The sequence below is a fragment of the Haliaeetus albicilla genome, chromosome 20 (genome assembly GCF_947461875.1).
Source record: "Haliaeetus albicilla chromosome 20, bHalAlb1.1, whole genome shotgun sequence".
Classification (NCBI taxonomy): domain Eukaryota; kingdom Metazoa; phylum Chordata; class Aves; order Accipitriformes; family Accipitridae; genus Haliaeetus; species Haliaeetus albicilla.
Genome location: NC_091502.1, coordinates 12029667 through 12051375, shown reverse-complemented (window position 1 = coordinate 12051375; position 21709 = coordinate 12029667). Strand labels below are relative to the sequence as shown.

Sequence of the window (21709 nt, the reverse complement as noted above, 5' to 3'; positions counted from 1 at the left end):
GCTTTCAACAGCAGAGGCTTTGCTGCGACAGTCATGGAGGTAGGTGCAATTTCAGTTGTTTCTGTGCATCCAAGAAGCCTTAGCGGCTGAGTAATTTAATTGCTTTTCAGAATCCTCTCTTATCAAGTGCCTGTGGAAATGCTAACAGCACTTCTAGAAAATTCTGTAAAACCTCAAATATTTCCCCTCCTTCTGAAACAGCTCTGCTAAAGTATACCTTTTCATTCCTTGGCATGAATGAATTTCTATCAGTTCAGTCTTAATAGTATGTAAATTACAGTAATTAGCATTAATGAAAAATCGAAAGAAAACACTAGGAAGTTTCTGGAAAAAAAGCATAAGGTCAAAAGCAAGTACAAAAGGAAGGTAAGGTGCAGAGGTCCTGAATTACTTGTCCAATATGCACAGCATTCAAGCACATGCTCAGCTCTTAGCATTCGTTTCGATTAAAACATGCCTGGCTGTCTCTCTAAAGCAGCACTGCAGGGATTGTCAGGGACTAAAGTTGCAGAAGGGACCTAGTTTTGAAAAAAATATTGAGCATTAGCAAAAAATCTAACTATGCAGACAGTACTTAACAGGCTTAAAGCCATCACGAGCTGTCTGTCCGAGAAATTCCTCACTCTGGAAATAATACTACACAAATAAAGGTCTTCCAGGAACTCCAGGGAAAGCTTTATTGCAGAAAAGAATGTGGTATTTCTCTAGCTTCTATAGACACTATGGATGATGGAAGTCTTTGCTTCTCTCTGCATCCTAAATTAGCTGCTCTGGAAGAAGCAGGTAGACTGTCTTCCAAGACTGTCCAAACCCATAATGCCAGTAACGGCCTGACATCCCCTCATCATGCCACCACCTTTAAGGGCTCTTGACAGAGAATACTTCATCTTTTTTTCCACAGTAAATTAGCCCTCTGCTTCAAAGTTGCAATGCTTTAAGGTCAGCCACAGTTTATCCACTCTGTAAATATTAACAGGCTGCTTCTGTATGCATTAGGCTCTCAATCTGGGAAAGCGTTTGCAGTGCTAGGAGGTAACTTGTCATTACTGACTCTGCTGCTGATCTCCCACCAACAGCACCAGAGCAGCAGCTGCCAAGACCATCAAGGCGCAGGCAAGGAGAGCCAGTTTCAGGCTTCATTTTATTACTAAATGGAAAGTAAACCTGCAGAAATGGTTTTCTCTATTGGTAATGTAGAAAATTAACAAAGCAAAACAAGAAAAAAAAAATCCACACTGTAAAACCCCCTCAGAGCTGCCAAACCCTATAAATGCAAATTAATTGACAAAAGAGATAAGATAAGCAGAGGCTGGGTGTGCAGAAATCCTAACAACCCAGTTCTCTGCATAGATAAGGTGTAAGTAGCAACATGATCAGGCAGAGAGCTGGAAGCTGAGACTTGAGCATTTTATGTAAGTAGCATCACAGCAATCTGCCTTTTGGAGTGCAAGGGAATCTTGCGCCTGCTCTCTCCCACAGACCAGATAGCTGAATAAAAGAAATATGAACACACACCCCCACCCCGCCCCAGATTTACACTGTTTTAGTGAATGCTGGCAAGATTCACCTCGGTGCTCTGCTAATGCAAAGCAATTTTCCACCTGGGTTAATCAGCTAGATCAACTGAGCTTATAGTTGCTTTTGCTTAAAAGGGGAAACCAAAGCAACCAGGATATAGTAATTACAGTTTATTAGATATATTAGCATGCAGAGCACACTGATGTTTGTAGACATATATTTAAAGGTTTTAAAAGAAACTGTACCAGTGAAGAATAACAGTAAAGACAAACAATTTGAAGCACATAATTATGTTTTCCAATGCATGTTTATCTGTCCCTCATACTGCAATGTAAACACATACCTACTCACTCACATCTCCCAGAGCCTTCCACCTACTGAAAAAGATGGGTTTTGCCCAGCTGAACCTTGACAGAGGTGATAGAGCTCAAAATCCTATTAAAGTAGCACCTGAGTTGTTAGGTAGCTAGATTTGAGCATACAAGTGCCTTGTGCTTAAAATATTATAGAAGGACTAAAACCTGCCAGAACTGCTTCAAGTCCAGGACAGCTCAGTTTATTTATAAACTCAAAGACCACTTTGGATTGGAAGGGACACTTGGAGGTCTGTCCTCCAGGCAGGGCCATCCCAGACCCGGCCAGAGATATGCAGGTTCTGGTTTGCAGTCTCATGCCAATGGCCAAACCCTTAAGCTTGAAGGTCGTGTTAAGGGGCCCTTAGCAAACTTTGACACAAGATGGCTCGCCACTCACCTGCAGATATCATTTTCGGGCTCCTCCAGTCCAAACTGATTATCAAAAGCCAGCTGGATCCTGGTGCTCTCCGGGGAGTGGAGCCGCCATGTCAGCAAGAGGTTCCTGGGGTAACTGCTGGGGAAGCGAGGACTGTGGATGCAGCCGTTCCCTGCCACGCTGATTGTCTCTTCTTTTCGGTACAAGTCTGTGAGGTGATTGCTCTCTGTTAGTAGTCACAACTTGTAGAAATTAGTGTGTTGTTCCAGTTACAGGAAGGCAAAAAACACAACAGTTTATAACACAGCACAAATTATTTGCATTTAAAGTCAATAAAAAGTTGGGCCTAGAAGCAGTTATTATTAATTAGGAAATACAGTGTATTTTCTCTTAACTCAATCACCTATAAACAATAAGAAAACCAGTATTCAACTATAGAGACTCTTTATTTTACACTAAATGTATCATTACTTTTACATTTATATAGATTATATAATTTCATTCTCACCATTTTGGTTTTAAAACAGAATTTAAACCTTAATAAAAGCTGCAAGCTTGAGAACAATGAAGTGAGACAGAGTGAAGTAAAAGGTAAACAGCCCTGCTTCCCAAATTTGGGGCTCTGGGGAGCAATGCCCTCTGAACAAAAGCAGCAACAAAAGGCTGCAGGAAAGTGCGTGTCAGTGAGTCTAAGTTTGTTTATTGTGCTTAACTGTTTTCTCCCAGAAGCATGTGTTAGGTCACATTTCGATTTTATTTACATGGTGTGAATCATTTGCTGTCAATGGATCATTAACACAAATAGCTATTCCACGCTTACGCCAATGTAACTGAAGTTAGAAACTGTCCCAGTTTCTGTCTTATTGGGTAACTTAAAGACAAATAGCCAAGTCTTTACTTAATTAAAATTCCACAACTTCTACCTGAGCAAATACTCAATTGTTCCTGAAGTTTACTTATACAGAGGTAAAGCCTCAGCTGCTGTAAATCCCTGGTTCCAAGGATAACAGGAACTGTGGCAAGACCCAGCTCTCTTAAAGTCAAAATGTCTTCTCAGTTGCACCATGCACTTGCATTGTTCAGCTGTTACTGATACTGGAATTTGGCTCCCAGCACCAAACAGCTATTTTTTTGTGCATTGACAACTTTAGTATGGCGAAATTTTGAGGATCAGAAGGCTCCAAGGCAACATGCAGATCACGGCAGAGTTCAGTTCCCAGTTAAGACACTCAGATCTGATCTTCCACCCGTGAGACAGCTATCTGTGTTCCCCATGTAGTGTGTGGGAATCTCAGGCACAGTTCAGTTACTCACACAGATCTCTAACACCATTTAAGACATAGTACAGTTTCCTGCCTGGTCTCCATGAGGACAGCGAGGTCCAGCAGCACATCAAGCAGCCCCCAGCCAAAGTCCCGTGGAAGCTGTGCTGTCTCGCGGAGCCACCCGCATGTGGGTAAGCTGAGCCCCTTCTCAAATAGCTGGTGGGAGCTACACCCAGACAGGTCCTGAGTCAGTCACCCAACAGCACTGACCAAATTTCTACTTACTACAGAACTTGGACACTTGCTTTCATATAAACATCTGAACTCCGGTGTCCTAATCTTAAACTGAACATCACCCCCAGTACTCTGCTGAATGTCCGGTCAACCTCCAGTTCCACTACAAGCAACAGAAATATAAAACCAGTGCCTTCTCCTGAATTTGGCTACTGAGGAAAAGCAAATGGTGGGAAAATTTCTCCCACCAAGCCACTCTATGAACATTGGAAATACAAACCCAAAGTAAGCAACCAGCCACGGCCATCTGTCACACACAGGAATCAAAGTTTTCTCTCTTAAAATAAAATCTAATGTTTGACTGAAGCTTTCTAAGCTCTTTTTATAAAAGAAATATAGTTGTTTCATAAATGCTCATAGAAAACAGGAACCCAGAAAAGTAGTACAAACTTCATTGCAAGTACATCTACTTTTCAGGTTGCTTTTTACTGGTTCCTGGCTGTAAATACCTCCCTGCATGTAGCTGCAAGCAAAATGTGGTTGTCTGTCAACAATTCATTGTACCCTTCTGACAGGGTAATAATTCTCGCTTCCAAACAACCTGAAACTTAGAAGAGAGAAGTCTGGGTTTCCTGTAAAAACTATCTCCAAAGATCTGTTTGTGACATCTTTCTAAGATACTTTCATTCAAGATGCAATGTTCTCACACCCTGAGCCACCCTTTCTAAGGAAATAAGGCCCTGACTCCATAGCTCACAAAGTACACAACTAACCAGTTTTGTTTTGTTTTGTTTTGACCAAACAATTTACATTGGAAAAGTGACAATTCAGTGAAAATAAAGACTACCCACCTGTCAGTTTTGTTGCAATTTTCATCAGGAACATCTACACTCAAGTCTGTTTTCTATTTTATTTTATTCGGGGGGGCGGGGGGGGAAGATGCCTTTTTTTTTTCCCCCCTAATCTGGAATGAAACAAAATGTCCAGCCAAAACTACTGAGTTCCTACTGAAATGCTGAGGATCTTTGGAGTCTGAAAATGCCCAGTACACCCAAGAGGACAAGATATTTCACAGGACTATGTCCAAAATATCCAAGAAAAGGGATAAAAATAAAACAGCTTTGATGAAAGCAAATTCTGCACTTTTGAATTAAAAAAAATTCCCTAAGTCAGAACAAAAGTTACAGCAGTAAAACATGGCAGAACTCATCCTATACCTGAGAGTACTTTGCTCATCCTTCTTGGACACCAAATTCTTGCCATTTTCCCATTATCAGCATGAATTTCACTATGTGGTTCAATGTGTTCCATGCTTCTGAGGGAAAGGTTCCCTTTTCCCAGCCAGTCCTAGTACAGGCTTTACTCTGGAGTTGTCAGCTGCTGAGATTAGAGTGCTAGGGACAGTATCTTTTAAATGTGCTCATATAAATATCCCCAAACAAAAAAATCTGTGCACTTTACTCAGCACACCAGCTGACAAAGTATGTTACCAGCGTTCCTGTACCCCAAGAAGATAGGCTCTGTCACAACTTTTCATTTAACTTAAACTCTGAATCCCACAGACCAGGGTGCTCTGCAGCAAGTCAATCACATCTGACCAAGATCAGTGATCAAATTTAATGGCTGGTGCAGCTCTGTAGTATCCAAGTTGAACAGGTAAATGGAGAAATAAAGCTGCACATGTTAAAAAGCTTAAAATTCAAAGTACAGTGACTTGTTATTTTTATTATGGTAAATGCGGTAATTATAAAGTCATTATAGAGGAAAGGCTGGAGAGATGCATGGGAGACAATGCTCAGTATATTAAAATAGGAGATATAAAAATATTACAATATGAAGATACGCCTTTTTCACAAAGGAAGAAAGTCTGTTTGATGTGAATGGCCATAAATACCGTTTCTATAACTCACATGGGATGAAATGCAAAGGCACTCAGAGCCTTCACCTGAAACTGGGATAGACTCTTCAGGAGCTCTGAAACAGCTTGATTCCCCCTTACCTGTCTCCCCACACACTAAATTACAACCTGAAGTGGTGTAGCCAGGACTGGAACCAAAAGCACTAGAGTTTTCTAAGGAGATTTTCAGTAGGATTTTGCAGAGTTAACTGGTTTAGATAGACGTGGGAACAGAGTCAACCCAAACTTGGTCTCTGGAGGTTGGCCCCTCATGAATCATTAAGCACTTGGGAAACAGCTTGAGGAGATGTGAGCAACTCCTGTACTTCTTGTAGCACCTAAGATGAGACTAAAATGACAAGACCTTTCCAAGGACACAAGCATTATCCTCATCAGAAACACTGGGGGAACTCATGGAAACCAGACACTGGCCATGCAGAAAGTAAGGAAAAAAAAACACTTTAGAAAAGATGTAGGCAAAGGAAAAGGCAGTGCCTCTTTCAAGGCATGTTGCGATGCAATACATTGCAGTATTATACAGTGTCCTGAATGTCACATACTAACTTTATTCCATAATGCTTTATGGAAGTAAATAAAAGATGACAGTGGGTAATACGCTGCCTGTCACATTTACTAAAAAGCATATAAAATCATTTCACAATGAATAAAAGTAGGTGTTAAGTCATAAAGCAAAAAGGCCATTTAAGCAGTACACAGAAGGAGGATATTCTAGATGGCAGGAGCTACAAAGACATCTTTGTACTGGGGGAGGGAACTATCTCATAAGGAAGATGAGTGGGAAGGAAGCTGGGAGACATCTTTTGCAGTGAGGCAATTCCCTGCAGAGAGTCTGAACTGACTGGGAAGCAGCTTGCTCTATATTTTATTTATCTGAACTAATGTCTCTTTTCTTTTCCTCTTAATTCTTTCCCAGCCAGTAATTTTAAACATAATCGTATACATGGTAGTCCAGCTGTCCAAGTTAGAGGAGCTCCCATTTAAGTTCTCAAAGCAGCTGCATTTTCAGAAGTGCTTGCCCTCCTCTCCCTGCATGGAGGGCAGCTGGGTGTCAAACTGGGAACTGGGAAGTTCAGCCCAATATTCAGAAAACTGTGCTTGTCTCAAGACTTTCACCACCATGGGTGCCCAGCACATCCAATGTTTCTCCTTCCCAGCTAGGGCATGTTTTCCTAATGCCATGCTGCATGAGCAGCAAGATGCAGAAACACAAATTTCATCCTGCATTTGCTCTAGATGCCTGCGTTTCCTTGCAAGCTTTAGCAATGTATCGACACATTCTTGTTAAAGCTACTCCCAGTCATGACATGCTTACTACAGAAAGAATTTAACTTTTATTATCATTCAACAGACAATGAATTCCTTCACTAAAATTAAAAAAACACCACCAACAACAACCAAACCAAAAGGCAATTACTGCTTGCTAATAGCTAATCTGACATCTGTTCTTAGATATCCCTTGAGCAAGGAGAGTCCCTAAGTGTCAGTTCCTTCAGAAAGAATAGGTCAGAGAATGACCTTGTCTAAGATCCTAACCAGTAATATGGAATATTTTGTTCCACTTTTCTAAGGTTTCTGGAATTTTAGCCTCACTTCCTAAGGTGTTGGCTTCTGTGTAAGTTTGCTTCTGTCTTGTAGAAGTGGTTGGCCAACCTCAACAACTTTGATACAGTGGTAGAGGCTGAAAAGATACCATATTCTGACATGTTTTATGACAAGAAATATACCCTCTTAAATCCCATGGAGTGTAATCCAATGAGCCCATCCTCTGCTACAGCTGAGGAGAGAGTTGCTGGAAACCATGTGAAGCTCATTTTACCACTCGTGAAACTATTTGTTATTTCAGGAAAGGACCTTGGGAGTTTGCACATGGGAGTTTTCCAGATAGAACCCTCCTCCCCCACGGCTGCTTTCTTTGAAACAAATACAGCGGTCAATGGTTGGCCACCAGTTTTTAAACAAATGAGATAACCTTCAGGGAGAATAATAGCTCTTCAGTTTCCTCAGTTGAAAATTGGCCTGATCTAAATAGCTGAATCCACAGAGTGAGAAGCAAAGAACAGTAAAATATTTTTGAATCCAGGCCACAAATCAGTTCATCTCAGGGACAGGCATGCCAAGCAAGCTGTATTTATGGCAGCCTGTTCAGATAGTCATTGGCTTTTTTTTATTCCCCCACCCTCCTGCAATAAGGAGAAACTTTATTTGTTATCCATATGGTTCTGTGTAAATCAGAGGAAAAGATGGCAGAGGTCGAAATAGTGTATTCCATAGCTGGTCATGGCTTGTTGGGAAGGTATAAAACTGTAAGGTCATTTACCTGGTTAAAAATGATTTTTTTTTGTAGTGAATATAAACAATAAAATGAATCCTAGCAAGTGAACACATCACATTTCTGCTCTCTAATGAAGAAAATAATACTATATGGTAGTACCTATCTTAGACATCTCTGTCCTTTTAAGGACAGAAGCCTAACACACCTAGGTCAATTTTGCTCCCACCACGATTCACCAGCAGTTCTCCAAGAAGGCAGACCAAGGGAGAGAAAGGGTTGGGATCACCAGTAATGAAACAGTAATAGCACAACCCTGGCCAGCCTAAGAATTGTAAATTGTCTCTTACGGAGGCACTAAGCTGATAATACAGTCATTCTGGTGTAAGGATGCATATGTAAAAGTATATTGGGCCAGTGGATCCAGTCCAAAGCATTACTTCAGGTTGCTTTCAGCTTTATACAAGTTCAATAATCCCGTTTATTTCAAGGAGACTACAAACTAACTCATAGTTAAGCTCATACTTAAGGATCAAGACCTAAATAAGGAAGCAGCATTTTAACACCACGCTATGTGTTACTTGTCACCTAGCAACCCAGGCATTAAGAATTGGACCCAAACCCTACTGGAGCTGATGACAGACTTTCAGTTTGGTTGACTTGCCTCTGAACTTCAGAGAAGCAGCTCCAGGCATCTCTTCCTTCTCTTATTAACAGGCCCTTTCTTTTTATCAGGAGCATGAAAGATACTCCAGGCATCATCAGAGTTCAAATCCAATGCATGACCTGTTCTGTCACTGAGGCAGTATCAAAAGATGCTGTGTTCAGCCAAATTCAGACCTCATGTGCACTCACCCAGCACCCTCCGAATCTCTGAGCTGTGTGGAGATCTTTGCTAGAAGAATATGTTTTATATCTGTATAGGATATATAAAAGCAATGAAAACTTAAGCTGTAGTTGAAAGAAGCAAAATTAGCCAGTGCAGAATATCAGTACAGAAGGTATCAGAGAATGAAAAAAACCCAGCCGTCTAACATTCAATTCAGAGCCATCATCCATTTTATAACAGAATGGTTAGTAGTCTGCCTGTGCTTCTGTGCAGAGCAACCTCACAACTCTTCGTATTAGTCAATCTACGGTTGAACAGGACCTCAGCAAAGACCACTCATGAGAATATTAAGTGGGCAATTGATAAGGAATTCCAGGCTTATAATTCCTAGGGACAGACTGTTACAACGCTTCTCACTATAATAAGCATTATTTTATCTGCATTTAATAATATTATTTGTACTGTGGAATGGGCACATCATAACTGCATTTTGAATGCGGTACTAAAGAAACAGCCGCAAAATGAAGAACAGGCTGGACTGCATTTTGGTGGGATGAAGGCTGTGACTCTCCTTTGTCCCCTTTGGTGGGTGCCTTGCTCAGACTTCCACAGATGAACACCAAGAAAACAATTCCTTACTTATTTTTATGGGGATATCAAACTCTGTGATGTTTGTTTTTTGCAGTGACTTGTGTTACTTGCCTTTATTTGACTTCTTGATAGAGATTTTGTTCTACATGAAAGAACATGCTGAATGTCTTATATTAAAGCAAAAGTGTCTACAGAAAAGTAACATATGTTAGGCCACGATATAAAAAATCTTTAACTGCTAGTTCTTTCATGGGTGGTAGTGTTGCAATGCATCCCTCTGTTGGACTCTTAAACCAACAGCAAACTGAATGTATTTTTCTCTTGGGATTCCATAATTAAGTATGAAAAAGTACATATCAAGAATGTATAGCTCTAATGATGTGGAGTAAGACTAATGTAAATAACCCCACAATCATGAGAATAAAAATACATAAACCCTTGAGAAACCGTGAGAAAAAATAAAGAGGGAAATAAGTCTCCTGTTGCTGCAGAGAGCTTAAGGGAAACCTGGTAACTGAAGCAGGATTTTTCAGTGAGTGCTGACGCCTCCATGAGAAGGCTGGTACATAACAAACTTGTGTAGTGCCTCAGACAAGGTGATGCCAATTATAGACGCAATTGCTATTAAGCACAAATATCAACATCGGACTTTGGCTCACATTGTTTTGCAAAGGATTAGCGCATCGTGGACTTAGGCACTCCAAATTTTCCTGTTTAGGCAGTGGCTTCAAGTAAGCAGATCTTTATGGGACGCTTCCTTCAAATCCTCCTGGTGCAATGAAAATATACTCCTTTTTCATATTCCCTTCATTATTTTTCAACTTTTTATGACCAAGCAAGGACTTTTTGCCTCAGAAGTCTGGCATGGCTCAAGTCTTAAAAGAGAATTTGTTTTAAGATATTGTTTTAGAAACTGTTTCAGTCAAGCACTCCTAAGATTCAACAAGATGTGGAATTTCCTTAAAGAAAGAAAAATGTTGATAAAAGGAAAAAGAAAATCCAGTCAAAGGGGGAAAGGCTTCTCATGTTAAACATATTGTAGCAGACAGACAAGCAATTTCTGAGTGGAAGGTCGTATGTTAGAACATTAGGCAGTAAAAGGAGAAGCTCTTTCAAAAGACAAATCGAGGACATTTTCTCCTGTAACGTGAGTTTCCTTACCCTCTATGTCAGCATTGAAGTTCTGAAATCTCTGGAAGGCAGTGCAAGGTTGGTTCTTAGAATAGAAAGTCTGGCAACAGTATTCTAGCAGAGATCGTTTGCTTGGACTGAATTTGCCATAGGCATGCTTTTAGTCTTTTAAGGTCCATATATCAACTGATTGCACAAAGAAAGATAAAAGCTTGTGGGGATATTTCAGTCCCTTTAAGGCAGGTGTGTTAAAGACCTAAGTACCTTAAAGTTACCTAGATCTTTAAAAAAAACCCCAACCATAGGCAGATCTCACTGTATTAAAGTATGATTGTTGGTAGTCCTTTCCTTTTTCTGTAATAGCCTAACAGCTAAATCTCTTCCAAGGAAATAGGAGCCTGTGCTGTGATTCTTCTATTTGCTTGAGAGAATTCAGACTACTTCTGTCTCCTCTCAAGGGACAGATGGGTTCTGGATACTGCTTCAAAGATGGGTTGTCCTTTTTCCAAGAAACGGTTAGGGGTAAAATGCAGAGGCAGTTCTTGGAGCAGGGACCAGAACCCAAGACTTAGCCACAAAGTAAAGATTCAGCAGCTTTTCTACTTTCTACTCCAAGGCATGCTGTCCTGGGTCTCTGACAGTTTAGACCAGAGCACACCACGGATCCCTTTTTGTCCCCATGCCTCAGCTTTCTTCTGCAGGAAACCACAGTGCTGGGGCAAAGAGGGCAGAGTAGACACTGAGGTCTTTACCCAGCATGGAGGCAGAACACAAGTAGGTCCACAGGGATGGCTTTCCATCATTTAGGTAAAACCCCTGTGTTGAGAAACAACATTTCCCCAGTCTGGAAAGCAATTTAAGTCGTACATACTGAAAGTGCTGAGTACTTTAAGTGCAGAGGATCTTTCCTGTAATTGCTTAGGGTTTTCTCTGGAGGTTTGGCATCAGTATGCTGCAGAGCTGTCATGTGGGTAGATACTGCAATTTAACAAAGTTTCCAGGCACATTCATAAAATTCTTGGCTGTGGCCTTCTTTTATAGTTATGATCTTGCACCAAGGGATCATCTAGAGATTTCCTTAGTCCTGCACCAAAGAATAAAACTACGTGCGGTGAAAGAGCAGGAGAGCTCATTCACTGCCAATATCTAGGAACCAGTGGCTGGGAAGATGATGCTTGTGTACATCAGCACAGCCCACAAGCTCAGGAGCTGCTGTGCCACAATGCAGCAATGATCTCTCACACCAGCACAGCCACATCCTGATCACTGTAAGCTGAAACCAAAATTGGAAATGGAGTTGGCTCCAAAGGTTTAATTTACACAACCCAGGTTCCCAACTCCTTTCTGGAAAAACAGCTGTTTGGCTGGTTACCAAGAGGAAGTGATTGGAAACATTCCTTCTAGGCTGTGTGTGGGTGTCTGACAAAAAAAGAAGAGCTGAAGAAGTTGTGGAGCTAAGCCACCATTCAGGCTCTGCTCATATTGCTGCCCCATGCAGACACTGCTGCAGCCATCCCACCTGCACTCAGCCCCAGTGGTACAGGGCTTCGTGTATGACTGGCCGGTCACAGCTCCGCAGTGAGGGTAAGGATGTCAAGTCAGGAGAATCACATCATTTTTAGTTCTGATTGTGGAATTTACCAGTCATTTGTGATACTTACTGCATGAGTCGAGCCATCTAGTGCAAAACTTTGTTCTCTTACTGTGTCCTCATCCACAGTGCCCAACACTGGAGGGGCAATGTAAAGTGTAATGTAATGTAAATTTAAAAAAATGTAAAATAAGCAGTGTAAAGATACATACAGGTAAAGGTAATTCCGAGGTCAGAAGACTATTGCATTACAGTTCTCTGCTTAACAGTGGATGTCTCTGGTTTTGCTCCCTGTCTAACCTGACATGAACCTAATATGTTCATCATCAATTTTGTTGTTTTGCACTATGGAAACAAAGTGAGAGAAAACCTCTCCTCTGAAAAGTTTACAGTTTACAAGATAAAGGATGGAAGAACTAGAAAGTCCAGAGAAACATTATTTATATCTTTCAGCAAACAGGGGAATGGACAAAGAATTGAATTTATCTTTCCAGATTTCTATTCCAAAGCCCTTATTGGGCAACGCCCTTAGAAAACCAGGTTTTGTTCTTTACCCAGAAGCTTCCTAAATGGGATGGGAAAACTATAAAGAAGAATAGTAATTAAAAAAAAAAAACAGTAGGTTACTTTCTCCTTTTCTAACAAATTAGGTCACAATAAAATGAAGATGTGCCTGGAGGTTTTCTTCTGAAAGAAAGGTTTTCTGTCCATTTCACCCATTAAATAAATTCCACCTCATACATTTTCAGCTGAAAAACATGTGATCAGAGCAGGACTGGGACTTTCTGCTGCACATGTGCCCAGACCTTTTATAATATGTCTCCCTACTCTTAAGTTTGTTAAGTTAGAGCCACAACAGATACTGCATGAGCAGATGAAAACACATTGAAACCTGTGTGGAGGAAATGATATTCAGGACTCTGCTAAGACTCCATGGGGAGCAGACATTATGTATCTTTATGTTCTGAACAGGGCTGAATACACTGTTGGCAAATCAAGAAGTAATTAAATAATCCTTCACTTTCACGGGCCTTCAATGAACTCTCACTTTTAAGTGGAAAACTGGAGTCCCCCGTGTAATCACACTGGAGGCAAAGCCAAACTTCAAAGTTGTCCTTTGACTGTGGATTCAGTGAAACGTTTGACAGAAGAAGAATTGAGCAGTTACAATGATAAATTCAGCCAGCTTCAGCTCCAGATCTCTCCAGCAGGAACACGAAGCAGCACATTTCACTCCTCCAGCTTTCAGAAGACACAAGAGATGATGTAACATTAACCAGCAGACACCATCAGCACCCTCTCACCATAAAGCTTCCAGAGAAACATGGTGAACCAACGAAACTCAGTTTGCCCCTACCTTGCTGAAAGCCTAATGCTGTGCAGAAATGCCTGTAGATGTCAGGGCAGAGGATATAAGGAAGAAATCTCAGGCTCTGCCTTACTCCTCTTGACCTAGATAGCATATCAAAAAAGCAGAGAAGCACACAATGGTGGTATGCATGTAGCTGGACACCAGTTGGGACTTTCATGCTTGGCTCAGGCGTGGCTGGAGTAGGTCCCTGGGAGCATGTGGGACCCAGCACGTGGAGACCAATGCCAGGCCACCAAGGCTTGCAGCCTGTGCGTAGCCCTATGTGAGAAGGTCCACTCTTCATCTTTGTTGGCTGGAGAAGTCAAAGAAGACTATTTCACTGCTGTCTCACCCCAGCTCTGTGCTGGTATTGATGTTGCACGTCTAGACGAACATCATGTGCTGAGGTCTTGTCCACTAGAAAGGCACAGCTGCATGTTCACTACTTAACACTGCGCTGAGCAGCTGTTTGGCCAGAAAGGAGCCTGATAAGAAGCTTATGTGCCTGAGATACAAAGGGTGAGAAAGTCCAATAAACACAGTACTCTCACATCATTTCATTTTGTGAACACCCTGTATCAGAGCTATTGAATGAAGACAGGGACATATTGCACCATTTTCTAGGAAAACTTTTTTTTACACTAATGCTTGAAATGCAGAAGGCTACCTTGGCACTCTTTGGACTACCCAAACAAGTGACTTTTACTCAGTTAGCTTTGCATATTTTCATGGCATCTAGGATTACAGTCCAGTAAGACAAAAATTTTAGCATCAGTCCATCTCTACTCATAACAAGAACAGAATATACGATGCGGGGGGGTGGAGTTCATTAGCTTCAGCAATTTTGAGCCAGATATTACCAGGTATGGCACCAAGAAAAGAAAAATAAATTCACCATAGTAATGCCTAAAACTATGCTTTGGTCAGCTTCCAGAAAAAAAAAATGAGGAAAAATAAATGTTCCTTTATTGCATTTAAAGCTCAGAAAATAACAGTTACAAGCTACTTCACTCTTGCCAGGTTGAACCCTTGCCCAAAAGAGGAAAAATGTTAAAGTTCATGTGTTTGACACAAGAAAGAAAAGCAAAAAATTCAGCCTGGCAGAGCAGATATGAAAACAGGATTAATGACAAATTTGGTGTCAAAACTATTTTTCTGGTTTCTACTTGTTGGAAAGAATTCCAGAGACTTTTTTTTCATTGTTTGTTTGCACTTCCAACCTGCCTCAGTCATTCCTGCTGCATTCATCTTAGTCTTTTCCATGGAAACCATGGAAGAACAGTTCATCAAAAGATAAAATTTTAAATCTTTCTTGATTTAAAGACTTCAGAAGTCCTATGTTACAGCAGACACCCAAGAGTAGTCAATAAGATGGAATGGCAACAAGCATTTTTGGATTCCCTAAGGTGAAATGTTCTGGTTTTTTTTTTTATAGCTTGGACTGTAATTAAGAAAATGCCACAACTGTGACCTTGAATATCTTCTAGTATAAACTACAATTAAATAACTGACATCTTCGGTAAATAACTGACATCTTCGGTAAATAACTGCTGCACTGTGTGTTACTAAAATCAGTTGTGAGTAGTGTCAGTAGTGTTTTATTCAGACAGCTCTGCACTACTGTCCTATCAGTTGCTGGCCTCTGTATTGATTTACTTGATTTAAAGTGGTTATTTTTTTTGCATTCTCAGGGTGCTCCTCGTCTCACAACAGCTCCATCTTTCTCAGACCTTCACTTCTGATTCATTACTTAGACAAATTTCCTACATCATAAACCTCATGAGCTGTTAGGAACACTGATTTGCTCCATGCTCAGCCATTTGTCCTCCCTGCTTGCAGCTGAAGCAGAGCAGCTGCAAGGACCGCCGAGATACTGGACTTGGCTATGGCGGTACTGGAGGGTAGCAGACACCAGCTCAGGGAAGCTGCAGAAGCACTGGGTGAATTGCACTGAGATGTTTCACCCCAGCTCATTCCCACACACCAGATTTGCCAATGCAGTCCTTGCCCTTTCAGTGCGCAAGACGTGGGCCAGCGTTTCAGAGCTGTCACCCTCGCTGCGCTCCCTGAGAGCTCCCTGAGGGCTACGGATGGGATGGAGCATGCTATGGCAGCTGCCCACATCCATGCTCCCTCTCCCAGTGACAGGAGGGACTACTGTTCAAATCCACACTGACATGAGCAAACGCTACCAAGATTTGTGCAGCAAATATTTGGCAAGGAGAAGGCGGCCCTCCCTCCCTCCCTCCCTCCCTGCCCTGGTGCAGCAGGGTCAGTGCTGGCACCCGCTGGCAGAAGGCAGTGGCATTCCCCAAAAGCAACAGGAAAACCTGAAATCCCAGCAGACCTGCAGGTTGCAGCCTGCCGAGCGTTTGTCTGATACACAGCTGCAAGGTAAAGGCCATGAGTCTTCCTGATTCATTCACTTTAATTAAGGGACTGGTAATCCCCCACCTGCCAATTCAAGTCTACCCATATACACATTTACTTGGTTATTTCATACATAAAGCTTTAAATAAAATGCCTTTCTTTTTTGTTCTTACTTTTTAATGGATGCAGAGAACCATTCTGTCAAGAAAGAAACAAATACTCCACTAAACCCATCTCAATGGACAATTTGTTTCTTCAATGCAGCATTTAAGTAATAAAGAAAGAATAAACATAAAATTCTCCTAAGAAATAAAATGAAAACACCCTTAAAAAACACTTGTCTGAGGCATATTAGGATGCTAATAAACTCAGATCAGACATTTACAGACGAAGCTCTCTCACCAAATCCATTTCCATAACGCAGTAAGACAACCTGCAACCAGATCACTTGCTTGTGTAAATCAGCAGCATCCTTATAGTGATCACAGCTATTTACACCAGCTGAGGATCTGACCAGAGCAGCAGATGAAAAGCGGAAGAGAAAACTGTAAGAGCAGGATGCAGAATCTGAGCAGGAGCAGGAGCAGGAGCAGGAGCAGGAGCAGGAGCAGGAGCAGTAAATGCCCAGCGATACAGTGAGCTCATGAGAAATTGAACTAAATCAGCTCATAGTGATATCAGGGGAAATCCAAGGTGTGCCTCTCTGACATATTAATTAGAGTTGAAGAAATAATGGATGTTTTTCATATATAGGTTGAATTGGGGAGGGGAAGACTCCTATTTATATCAACATGGTATGAGTTGTTTGATCCAAAGGAAAACATATTTTCATGTATTTCTAAACAAATTTTAAAAGATAATATATCAATTTTTTTTTCATTGCTGAATTATCTTCTGGACATAAAAGTAATGTCTGAATTCAGCCAAATTTTTGAATTTCTGTCACTACTTTTCACATTTTTATTGGGGTTATAACTTGCTGGGGTCAGTGAGGTACCCTTGAAAGTCTCAGCCTCCTGCACTGGGGACTCTTGTATGACTCAAGAGAACATCAGCTCATCAACAGGTGCAGATCAGTATTGTTCAGATGACTAAAAAGGAGCTGGTCTGATTTACAGTCCTGGAGCTGGGGCTGAGCAGCAAGCACGCAGTGAAGCCAGCTGCTCTTCAGCTGGCAGGAGAGAGCAAAGGAAAACACTCAGCCCTTTACCAGAATGCAATGATCAATGCCTTCACCCAGGTAACATAATCCCTGTTATGTTTTTTCCTTTACTGGTCACACCTTTTCAACAAAATTTCCATGACTGCACACAGAGCTAGAACACAGATGTTGAAGTCTGAGTTTGACATTAAAATGCATAGTTTACCATTTATAAAATTACTCAGATGCTACACCATTTGTGAATTTTTTAAAACTAATATAATCCCTTTAACATTGTGTTACTGACATAAACACATAGATAGTTTCAGGCCCTTAATTCAAAATTCACCTACAATTTTGTCAACAGCAGATTCCTGGGCAAGGTATTTGACTTTGTTTTTGTTTTCTCCCCTTCTTGATTCATCTGAAATCCATATGGCCATAAAAGACTGCTTTTAAGAAGCAAGTCCTGAAAGAAATGCCAACTAGTCATTAAAAGGCTATGAATCAGATACGTGCTGAGTTCTTCACGTTCTCCAAATACAGGTTGCTGTTTATGTCAAGATGCAGAATTATCAGTCTTTGTGTACTATAACAATAGTCAAGAAATCCAACGGCAGAAGGAGTCAGCTCAGAAAAAAAAAAATATTTTTGGATGACTGGTTCCAAAAAAGCACATTGGCAACAGCACTTTGTTAAAAGGAATATTAAAGAACAAAACCTCAAGCCAACTGCAGGCTTGAAACAAGATAAACAATGAAAAGAGAAATTAAAAAAACCTGGGGATTTATTTTCTTAGTTGAGAATGTACAGCTTGCATGTAGGGATTTATTTTTTTCTCCCCTAAAAAGACAAGAACTCACAAGCTGGACCAACTATTAGAGAGGAAAAAAGTTTGCAGAGAATGACTTTCTGCCAGAACATAATGCATGGCTGATTACGAGGAAACCTGCAGACTGTATTTTCTCTCAGAAACTAAAGGAGCAAGAAGCAAAGACTGTCAAAGCGTTTGACATTACCATAAATATCTAAGGTTAGTGGAAGGACATTAAAGGTAGTATTACTCTCCAAATTCAACAGTGGCAGATAAGAAAAGGGAGTTTTCTTGGCTGCTGGAAAAGACAAGAGACATGTTAGAGCTATAAATTATTAGCATTACCGTAGTAGCAGCAATATTGTTAATATACAGTAACTTCCAGCAGACTAAGACCAAGGCTCTGTTATGGCAGGTGTTGACAAATATAATGGAAAACAGACTGTAGTCCTAGGAGGCTATGTATTGAATAGATATCACCAAGGGAATCTAAATTATCAGGATTCAGACAAAATTTACAATTCAGAGGGACTGGACACCAGATTGCTTTATCAGGAGAATCAATACATTTGTCATTACTCATATTCTTTGTACTCCAAATTGTGGCTAGATCCAAAAATACCACTTGGGCATCATATTTATACTACAATTCTGGCAGAATTATACTTCTGAATTCCACCAGTGCACCCTGTAGAACTTCTGCCTCTCTTCTTAGGCGCCTGGAGCACCACACCTTCTGCAGGGCTTTACCCTCCACATTCTGCCACAGCCCACATCCAGGAGATCCCAAACACAGGCTGACTGGGCACAAATTATTCCTGATCCCATGTTTGTAAGAGTTAATAGGTATTTTCTGGCAGATTACAACAGCTTTTCATCAGGCATACCATGGAGCACTGCATACTGTGATAGAAGTCAAAATGTTGATAGTTCGAATTTCTGTGCATGCAGAACTATATATTCACAGCCATTTTTTTGAGAATCTGCATACACAGCTAAGACATTTCTGCATGCATGCCTCTGGTGCTTTTTTCCCCCCTAAATGAGCACATCTATGATTAAATTATAATAGTTTTCTACATAGCTTTCTTAACGTTTAGACTGATTGATAGAAGAATATGTTTTATTCCCATTACTTGAAAAAGCTCTCTTACTGAAAGTAAATAGTGATTAAAGAAACCATAAACATTGCTTCATTCAGAATTAAAGTGACTTCAGTTACGTCTTTCGTAAAAAGTACAGAAAGAAGCAAGGCAGACAGGTCGTTGTTATTGCACAGAATCTGCTCACAACACAAGTTTTTTTAAAGTGTCTTCATATTTTTGCAGGAAGTAATAAAATTAACAGAATAGGCCTGGATCTCCAAATGTTTTATCCCCCTCACTGCCATTGCCAGCATGAATAAAAGAAACCAAGCAGACAGAAACTGAAAAAACTCAAACCACAATCAAGTTGCAATTAGTTATTATGAAAGGCTCACTTGTTATAATATCCTTTATTCTAGATCCTGCTTGTCATTAAAAAGGGAATTGATTATTACAGAAGACACCCAGGGGCTTAAGCACATTTCGAACAAAAAATAGAAATCCGGAAAGAAAAGCCCCCACTGTTCTTGCCAAGCAGAATTAGGGGAGGATGGTATTTGTGGATGTTCGTGTAGCCTTTCTCTTAGGACATGATCTTATTCTCCTTGAAGCTGCATTAGTTTCATCAGTAACAGGATTGGGCTTCCATTTTTCATTCATGCTGGATTTTGTCTCTGTGATTCTTTTCTCCCCATCCCTTTTTCATGGTTGGGAAAGATGTAAAAGGCATAAACAGATGGGATTTTGCTACACTAGTTAACATATTGATCAATCACATCATCTGCTGTGTGAGCCATCCTTCCCTTCCCTCCCCTCCTTCCACAAACACACAAAAAAACCCACCAGACTGTTTGTATATCATTGGTCACAATGATAGGCAACACATTTCTCAGTTTGCTCCCCCCTTCAAACATATAAAGACCTACACAAGGTTTTTGCACCTAACTTAACCATAGATACACAATGCTCAGAAAAAAACCCTGGTGACGGTTTCTGCTGTGCAGTGTAAGATCTAGGATATATGTGCCCACAGCTTCTTGGAAGTCTTCCTTCAAGGCTGGCAAAGGAGCACGCCACAACTGCCTGGGGACACCTTCAGTGACGAGATGTCTCTTTATAACATGGCTGTTGCTCTTAAAATGTATTATGGCAGCGACTTGTAGTCCTCAGATTCAAGGCATTTCCTGAGCTAGGCACCATATGGTTATGCAAAACCCTTCCGCAAAAGCTCACGTGATGACAACAGCAGGATAGGAGAAGAAGTGGAGAAGGAGCACAAAACCAGATCACTGCAACAATAAGTGATAGGATAATATATAAAAAGCAACAATCACTGCACATTCACATTCATTACTAATTATAGGTCTAGTGTTTGCCAGTAGAAAAACGCTATGTGGTCTGAGGATAGAAAAGAAAATTTGCAAGAAAAGGTAAAATTTTTTAATTAGACCAGCTGAATTGTCTTAAAATCAAAACACCTTTGAGCACAAACTATTTTCATCTGTCCTCTCTTCTTTGTGGCTGAGTCTCATTGGTGAGGTTTAGAAGTGGATTTTTCAAGGCTTCACTCCTTCTAATGAGGGACTTGGGAGCGCGGGAAGCGCAGATGAAATACACTCTCCAGACTACTGGGACCAGAGCTGGTCTCCTGGAAATGAACACCTTGAGAAAAATGGAGAAGGGCCAAAACACTCCTGACTTACACAACGGGCTTCCTTCCTGCACGCAAATGAAATGTCGGGGCTGGACCCCATTTTTTAAGGAAACCCATAAATAGAATCATGCCTACTTTATTCTGAGCACTTTTTAGCAGTAATTAACACACACAGATTGCAAAGCTTTTCTAGCAGCTGTGATGCTGCTTCTGTAAAGATGCTTAGGAAAGACATGACACTGCTCCCTGCCTTAAAAGTTGTTGTCTAATAAAAGCAGACATTAATTCCAAATTGCATTCAGAGCACACGGGGGAGCAAAATCAGTGTTTGGCCAAACAGATCAAGGAAAACAACTCCTTGGCAAAGTAACTGTGGTTTTCATATTCCTATGTGCCCAGTTCAAATGCTACTGAAGTCAATGCAAAAACTCCCTTAGGGTTTTGATAGAATCAAAAAATGATGCCCCGCCCCAATATCAAATACAGACCCAAAACCTTAACCGTGAAGCACATTTAAAATGCAAGCAATATACAGCTTATATTCTCTGGACCCAGTGTTTTAGTGTTCTCTGGACCCAATGTTTTAGTGTGACAATCAGGCAAAGGTGCACAAGGTCCCTTCAGCTGGCATACATATTAGAGAGAGAATTTTGCCAACCATCAAGATTTTAACTGAAATATCACTTCTGTTTAATGTTGTCTGAAAGAGCTGTAGCATCTAATATTTAAACATCAAAGGAGGTGAACATATCCCAGCAAAACTATTAATCTTTAAAGGCAGAAGAAAGGTAGTATTTTCAATACACTGAGAGATTGAAGATTTCTCTGCATTATCTTATTATTGTTCAATAATCTGTGTCCATTCAGAGGTAGCAGCACATGCTTAAAATGTTGAAAAAAAAAAACACATTACAGCAGTAGCAACAGTACGGATGCAATTGACTTTTGACTGATTCCTTTGAAGGAAAAAGGCTAAAATATGGGGCTGTATTTATGGCAAAATAAGTGCAAATGTAGTTGGAGAAAGGGAGGGAGAAAAAATGCTAAAGCCTTTCTTATAATGTGACATTTGAACTTGAATGTAAAGATTCAATTATTATTTATAAAGTTGTGTTTTCAATAGACCTTTTCATCAAACCCGTAAAAGAACAAACAACTCCAGCATTAATCATCAATCACTTGTTTTTCACCATTTTTTCCATTTTTGTGGAGGGTT

General features: G+C 40.6%; 1 protein-coding gene across 5 annotated transcripts in view; it reads right to left on the bottom strand.

Moving 5' to 3' along the window:
* PDGFD (platelet derived growth factor D) overlaps positions 1-21709 on the bottom strand; it is a 148314-nt gene that overhangs the window by 61584 nt on the left and 65021 nt on the right. For 3 of the 5 annotated variants that reach the window (XM_069808299.1, XM_069808303.1, XM_069808301.1), the window contains exon 2: positions 2272-2476. In XM_069808299.1, coding sequence (XP_069664400.1) covers positions 2272-2476 — 205 coding nt within the window. The remainder of the gene's footprint in view (positions 1-2271; positions 2477-21709) is intronic. The other 2 variants (XM_069808300.1, XM_069808302.1) reach the window with 1 other exon arrangement.